The sequence below is a fragment of the Gekko japonicus genome, unplaced genomic scaffold (genome assembly GCF_001447785.1).
Source record: "Gekko japonicus isolate JY-2015 unplaced genomic scaffold, Gekko_japonicus_V1.1 scaffold1205, whole genome shotgun sequence".
NCBI lineage: Eukaryota > Metazoa > Chordata > Lepidosauria > Squamata > Gekkonidae > Gekko > Gekko japonicus.
In genome coordinates, this window is record NW_015175395.1 from 163,346 (window position 1) to 171,207 (window position 7,862).

At 49.2% G+C, this 7,862-nt stretch overlaps 1 protein-coding gene across 1 annotated transcript in view; it reads right to left on the reverse strand.

Annotated features, from left to right (window-relative positions):
* The window catches only part of POU2F3 (POU class 2 homeobox 3), a 90,814-nt gene extending 85,813 nt beyond the window's left edge, over positions 1-5,001 (reverse strand). The window contains exons 1-3 of the mRNA XM_015425671.1: positions 4,998-5,001; positions 1,351-1,417; positions 816-1,222 (exon numbers count right to left, since the gene is read on the reverse strand). Coding sequence (XP_015281157.1) covers positions 816-1,222; positions 1,351-1,417; positions 4,998-5,001 — 478 coding nt within the window. The remainder of the gene's footprint in view (positions 1-815; positions 1,223-1,350; positions 1,418-4,997) is intronic.
* Positions 5,002-7,862: the final 2,861 nt, after the last annotated feature.

Consider the following 7,862-nt stretch of genomic DNA (forward strand, 5'->3'; position numbering starts at 1 on the left):
TTAAAAAAACCCTGGTCCTAGCGTGCTTTTTTTTTCTTTTTCTTTTTAACTTTAGGTTGGATCCCCCCCCCCCAGATGTGGTCCAGGGCGTCATGAGTCATTTATTTTTACAGTGTGTGGAATCAGAAAGGTGGTGGGGGGAGCCACCTCAGCTGGCTAGTGGCTAGTGTCTTAGCTCAGGAAGGATGGGCAGCCATTTAAAAGCCTGTCAGAAGCAGATAGAAGAGAGCCGTTCAGTGGAACGCCAACCCAGAGCCCTGGTCTTTTGGCAAAACAGGGGGAGGAGCGAATGGGAGGCGGTGGTGGGCTTACTGGCTGTCAGACAGGGAAGATCTTGTCTCACTAACGTTCGGGTTAGAATGGATAAAAGGAAGCACTTCTTCACCCAAAGAGTGATGAACACCTGGAATTCACTGCCACAGAAGGTGGTGGCAGCTACAAGCATGGATGGCTTCAAAAGGGAATTAGATAAGCATATGGAGCAGAGGTCCATCAGTGGCTATTAGCCACAAGGTACAGATAGGGGCGCTGGGGCAAGTGATGCTCTGTCTTCTTGGTGCTTGGGGGGGGGGCAACAGGGGGAGGGGTTTCATGGGCTTCTAATGTCCTGGCCCCACTGGTGGACCTCCTGATGGCACCTGGTATTTTTGGCCACCGTGTGACACAATAGTGTTGGACTGGATGGGCCTTGTGGCCTGATCCAACATTGGTGTCTCTTATGTTCACACCTGAGACGCTCCTTATCAGTCTGGGGAGCTCCCTGCCACAGGGTTTTGAAAAGCGGAGCAGCCCCCTGCCCAGGGTTCTCAGCATACGGGGGGAGGGGTCTGGCTGCTTTGGACAGAGAGGCCAGCCCGGTTTGTCGGGCCACTGCAGCCTGGAGGCGAGCTGAAGGAAGGGGGCCGAGAGGAAGGCTTGGCTGCCCGGCCGTGCGCTTCCCTGGGCGCCCATGGAGGGCTGGCGGTGGCAAGCGGGGGAAGGCACCAGGGGCCCGCGACCAGAGAAGGCGGGCGTGGCCGGCGAGAAGCCCACGTCGGTGCTCCCTGGCCAGCCGGCCAACCCACTCACCAGCAGGGTAGGCGTGTTGATGTTGAGGGGCTTGAGGACAGTGAACTCTTGCTTGGCCCTCCAGACGGCGGCCCAGGGTCGGTGCAGCTTGGCCTCCACCCAGGAGTGGACGCTGCCATGCTTGCCTTCGAAGGAGGTGGCCATGGCCAGGATCCTGCGGTGGGGAACAGGCGGCAGCACTCAGGAGGGGCTTGCACCCACCTGCCGGAGGAAGGGCGGCCGGGTGGGCAGGTCAGGAGTAGGAAAGGAGGGAGAGTGACCCCGTCCCCGTGCGGGACTTACTCGGGCAGCGGGAAGGCGACGGGGAACTTGTGCTGGCTGTTGGACAGGACCGTCACCTCGCCGCTGTCTGCGGGGGAAGGAAAGAAGGAGGGCCGGTGAGCACGCTGTGTCCCCGGGCAGCTGAGCAACGAAGCAGGGCTTTTGGCAGGGGCGTGACGGCAGGCCAGGGCACCCTTCCATGAGGTGGCACCCCTAGGCAAATGCTTAATTTTTTCTATGGCTGGGCCAGCCCTGGCAGTGGGAATGTTTAAACCCTCAGACCAAGACGACTACCCGCCAGAAATAGTTTTGCATCGTTCGCAGAAAGCCAGGAGAATGGGGTGCAGACGAAAAAATTCACAAACCGTTTCCCAGGGGTGGTGAAATAGAGAGATATACATATTTAGGAAATGGTGTGAGGCAAAAGTTTTGTCAAAATGCCTCCTAAGCGAGTAAAAGCACTTGAGAGGACTGCAGCTGAGTTGGTGGCTACAGGGGATAGTGTAGAAGAGGAGGAATGTGTGAATACTGACCAAGTATTCCACATGATGGGGGGCACAAGGGAAACTAATAAGGCAAAAAAGGACCTTTGCAAATCAGCTGTCACAGTCAAATATCCATACCAACAAGAAGAAGAGCAAGGAAAGTAGAGATTGGATTTATACCCCAACCTTCACTACCCGAAGGAGTCTCAGAGCGGCTTACAAACTCCTTTCCCTTCCCCTCCCCACGACAGACACCCCGTGAGGTAGGTGGGGCTGAGAGAGCTCTTTCGAGGACTGTCCTTGAGAGAACAGCTCTGACAGAACCGTGGCTTGCCCAAGGACATCCAGGAGCTGCAAGTGGAGGAATAGGGAATCAAACCCGGTTCTCCCAGATTAGAGTCCGCGCACTTAACCACTACACCAACTGGACTGCCCCCCACAAAAGTCCTCCTAAAGAAGAACACGGCCTTTGTCTGATTACTAAATGCCAGGGGGGAAGGAACAAAGTAGATCTTCCTGGGGTGGGGTGGGGAATGCCAGAGGCTGAGCACCACCATCAAGAAGGCCTCATCCTGCAGGACTACTCCCCCTACTTTGGACACCCGGGCCGACGACAAAGCGTAAGGCCTTAATATGCAGGTGGGTTCACCAGGGAGTAGCTCTGAGCCTTATCGAGAACATCTCTCGTGGGTATTTTCTTCGCTAACGACATCTGTCAGAAACGAGTCACGGCCACTGCAGGTGTGTTTCTTGACAAACACCTTGCTTATCTCCAAGACATGTGTGAGTCAACACCTCGATACATGCCAAGATGGGAACGCTGAAGGAAGGAACGAACAAAAGCAGCCTTGGCAGTGAATCCCAGCCAGACTCCTGTCTGAGGAACTGGCTCACGACTTGGAAGATGCTCCATTGGAAAAATCAAGATTGGGATCGATTTAATTTCCCCCTCCAGCTGTGCCAAGAGGAGCGGGGACCAGAGTTGCACACTTTGGGGGGTGGACGGCGTGGGCTGCTGCCTGCAGTTCCATTGGCAACTTTATTGTGTGTGTGGGGTGGATATGAATAAGATCCGATCCTTTACGAAACAGTTAATTGTATGTAACAATATATATAGTTTTAAGAACAGTCTGGAAGATCTCTATGGTATAACACCAATCTATACTACTGTTATCAGAAGCATGTGGCTCAGGGGTTAAGACGCTAAGCTGTAGACCAGAAGGTCTGTAGTTCGGCAATTTGAGACCCAAGTGCTGCATGGTGGAGTGAGCGCCCGTTTCTGGCCCCAGCTCCTGCCAACCTAGCAGTTCGAAAGCAAGCAATTGCAAGTAGATAAATAGGGACCACTTCGGTGGGAAGGTAACAGCATTCCGTGTGCCTCAGCATTTAGTCACGCTGGCCACATGACCATGGAAACGTCTTCGGACAGTGCTGGCTCTTTGGCTTGGAAATGGAGATGAGTGCCGCCCCCTAGAGTTGGATCCGACTGGCTTTCGAGCAAGGGAAAACCTTTACCTTTACCTATACTACTGTTATTATATTTAACCTTTTGAATTCTGAGCTGCTAAGCCTAGTGATTTTTCTCACAAGAGCTGTTACATATTCTTTTTTTATTATTGTTTTTATTGGTTTTGTTAAAAGCTCTACAGAATGCAAATAAACACATTAATCTGTTATTTTTGTATATTACAACAAATCATAGCATAAATATATCTTACATAAAATAAAACACTTATATTTGGCAACTGAAAAGGTATATTACTGTGAGTTGTCTGCTACTTGGAACTGATGAACTTGTGATTTGTTTTAAGACCTTCTATAATGGGAGTGATCTATAAGTATAACCATTTATGATGCATTTGCTTTGATGGCAGTATATCATTTGTTACCATATATTCAAGAACTGGAGCCCATATCCGTACAAATTTAGAATAAATTGGTGTATTACTATTGTTTGCTCTATTCAGTGAGTCTGTGATTTTAGCCATTATGAATTGATCCCATACCTTTTCTTGCCATGCTGATATAGTTGGTGATGACTTATATTGATTTTGTTGCTGTGTTATAGGTTGTTATATGAAAATATATATATATATGTATGTACACAATAGATCCTGGGCCTAATGCAAGGGGTGGGTTCTGACCTTGAAGGAAAGCCCTAAATCAGGGGTCTCAAACATGCGGCCCGGGGGCTGGAAGAGGCCCCCGGAGGGTTCCTATCAGGCCCGCAGTGGAACTGGCCATCTCCTGCTTCCGGTTCTGCTGCTGCTGCTGCTGCATCATAGCTTGCTTCGCCAGACTCTCTTAATCACTCGGCCATTTCATATTTTAACCTGGGTCCTAGACTCAGAACTCTGAGCACGAGATTTCTGTGGTGAATGTCAATAAATCAAAAGTCGGTTTGCAGCTTACAGATACACACCTGAACAGCATACTCAAGATTGCAACAGCACAGACATTCTGATGCAATAATTCAGAGCGAGAGGTGTCAGTTATCAGATACTGCTAGATAAACAAAATATTGCAAGAGAGCTAATGTTTTAAGCATGTTTTTTTATTTTAAGTAAAAAAAAAACCACAACCATTGTGTTTGTGTCCTTTATAAAGTTTATATCTTCGCTACCTGGCATTACATTTTATGACATACATGGCCCGGCCCGACGAGGTCTCATTTATGCCAGATCCCGCCCTCATAACAAATGAGTTCGACACCCGTGCCCCAAATGGCTTTGGCCCAAAGACGCTCAAGGGCTGTCTCTGTCCCTGTCAACTGATCCAAGACTTGAGGTCAGCCCAGAGGGCGCCACATTGGAGACCCCTGCACTATAAGCCGCAGCCACTCTGTTGTACCCTGATGGTTATAAGCATACATTCACATCCGCTGTTACAGAGGAGTCACACAACCATGTCTCTCGAGACTGATTCAAATGGCTTCCATGTTGACATCCTGCATAAGTCACTGGAATGTATGCGAAATATTTGCATGCTGCCTGTCTGCAAACAGGTGCTTGAGGCCATTCTTGGCAATAAACCACTCTGTGATTAACAGTGTCCCGTAATTAAATAAACAACACCATCTCAGGCACAGGAACCGTACAGGCCAAGTGAAAGAACGAAAAACCGCAGCTGCATCTTAGGCCACTGTGTGGCACATGGAAGGCCTGATCGGTCTCTCTGGCTTACCCATGTTGGAGGAAGCTAGACGTTGCAGTGGCCGCACAGCAGGGGTTTCTCGGAATACTCATGCCACTGCCTGGCAGAATCCTGGACCGATTTCCCACAGCCGCTGCTCTGCATGCGCTCCTCTTTTTGCCCCGATGGTACGTGTCAATTTCCCACTCGAAGCCACGCGGCCACATTTTGCCCCGCGGCTTTGCCCGATTTTGCCCGCGGTTTTGTAATCCTCCAAAAACAGGATCACGAAACCGCGGGTCAAAATTAGGGATGTGCATTTGGTTCGTCCGAACCGAATGCAGTCCCAAAAATGGGCCATTCAGACCCCTTTCGGGCTGCTGCAGGCCGATTCAGATTCTCTGATCTGAATCGGCTTGCCACCGAATTGCCGCCGGATTTCGGCGGCAATTCGGCTTCATTATATCCTATGGGCCATTGAAATCAATGGCAAAAACATAGGGTATATTCTGGGGGCTGGAGAAGAGGGGGTTTGATGGAGAGACTCCAAACTCACAGGGTAGCTGCTGGAGCCTCTCCCCAAGATACCCACCAAGTCTGAAGAACATTGGACCAGGGGGTCTAATTCTACAGCCCCCCAAACAGGTTGCCCTATCCCCTCCATTGCTCTCTATGGTGGGAAAAAAGTTACCTTTTTTTTTTTTGCACACCCCTAGTCAAAATGCGGCCACGCGGCTTCGAGTGGGAAATTGACATGTACCATCGGGACAAAGAGAGGAGCGAGCGCAGAGTAGCGGCTGTGGGAAATCGGTCCTGATGCTACAAGCTCATTTGTATTAAAAGGCTATTGCAGATAGAAGAAGAAGCAGCGATTGGATTTATGTCCCGCCATTCACTCGGAGTCTCAGAGCAGCTTACAAACTCCTTTCCCTTCCCCTCCCCACAACAGACACCCTGTGAGGTAGGTGGGGCTGAAAGAGCTCTGGCAGAAACTGCTCTTTTTCAAGAACAGCTTTGACAGAACTGTGGCTTGCCCAAGGTCACATCAGCAGGTGCCAGTGGAGGAGTGGGGAATCAAACCTGGTTCTCCCAGATTAGAGTCCGCGCACTTAACCACTGCACCAAACAGGTCCCCCTTGGCCACTGATGAGAGATTGGGGGGCCCATGGGAGGGATAAGGTTGTCATATCCAGGTTGAAAAACACCTTGAGATTTGGGGATGGAGCCTGGGGAGGACAGTGGGGTACTCAGTGGGGACACCCTGTGAGGTAGGCGGGGCTGAGAGAGCTCTGGCAGAAACTGTGCTTTTTCAAGAACAGCTTTGACAGAACTGTGGCTTGCCCAAGGTCATCCAGCAAGTACAAGTGGAGGAGTGGGGAATCAAACCCGGTTCTCCCAGATTAGAGTCCGCGCACTTAACCACTACACCAAACAGGTCCCCCTTGGCGACTGATGAGAGATTGGGGGGCCCATGGGGGGGATAAGGTTGTCATATCCAGGTTGAAAAACTCCTTGAGATTTGGGGATGGAGCCCGGGGTACTCAGTGGGGTACTCAGTGGGGTACAATGCCACACAGTCCCCCCTCCAAAGCTTCTGTTTTCTCCAGGGAAACTGATCTCTGTAGTCTGGAGACGAGCTGTAATTCCAGGGGATCCCCACGTCCCAAGCTGGCATTCCTATGGGGGGCCGTGGCTCAGTGGTAGAGCATTTGCTTGGTATGCAGAAGGTCGCAAGTTCAGTCCTCGGCATCTCCAGTTAAAAATACCAAGCAGTAAGTGATGGGAAAGATTGCTGCTTGAGACCCTGAAGAGTCACTGCCAGCCTCAGTAGGCAATACTGACCTTGATGGACCAAGGGTCTGATTCAGTAGAAGGCAGTTTCGTGTGTTCATGTGTCCTAACCTGGGTTGAACTGTGGCCAGTTCATACAACCAACGTAGAGGCATGTTTGGTCCAACTTTGCTATTAGCAAGCAAATGGAAAGCAGACTCCATTCCAACGATGCAACAATGGCTGTACAAAGTCTGGGATTTTTTCTTACAAGAGAAAATCTCGTTCTGGACAAGTAACAAAGATGCTGAACATCAGCTGCTTAACCCTATGGATAAATGGTACCCCGTATTAGAGAAAATGAACATAGACAAATTTGACTGGGAACAAATAAGGAAACCAAAATATGAAGGGCTATTGTTTGGCTGACAGACTAATCTATTGGTAACAGTGGTAGCCAGTAGGCCGCATCCACTAAGCTAATTATGAATGGGCTGAAGAATAAGTGACACCCCCCTTTTTCAACAGCTCACCGGCAGCCTCGCAAAGACAGTGGGCACTAGAGGGGAGGTCTCCACAGAAGATTTAAGTAATTGCAATGTACTTCCCTCTGACCAATGCCTTCATTGCATCCCAGATGACCTGAGAGACACTATAGTCAGAGTCATTTTAAAAATAATTTTAAATTTCTAAATCGATATCTGTATATGTTTTGTCATTCAATAATTTTTTTTAAAAAAAAATGTTTGGTCCAACTTACATAATAGCAACCTTGGTAGGTGCTTTCTAAAGCTTAGGAGACCTGGCCCATATAGAAACTGAATAAAGTTTGCCTGTTAAGAAATTGCAATGAGACTTCCTGTAGTGGCTTTTTGTTCCTGAGGAAGGACCAGAAGTCCGAAACACTGAACAATACCTAGGAAAAGTGGTGATATCTATTCCAGACTTCATTGTTTCCCTTTGAGAAATTTCTATTCTGGACTTTGTTCTTTCCCTTTGGGATATTGTGGACTTTTGTATTTTCCTATGATGGATTACATGTGTTGAATTACCTTTGTGTTGAAGTCTCTTTTTGTTAACTTTGGTGCGGGTTTGTGCAGTACACAGTTGTTATTTGATGGCTTTTTGGCCAGTTCATACAACCAG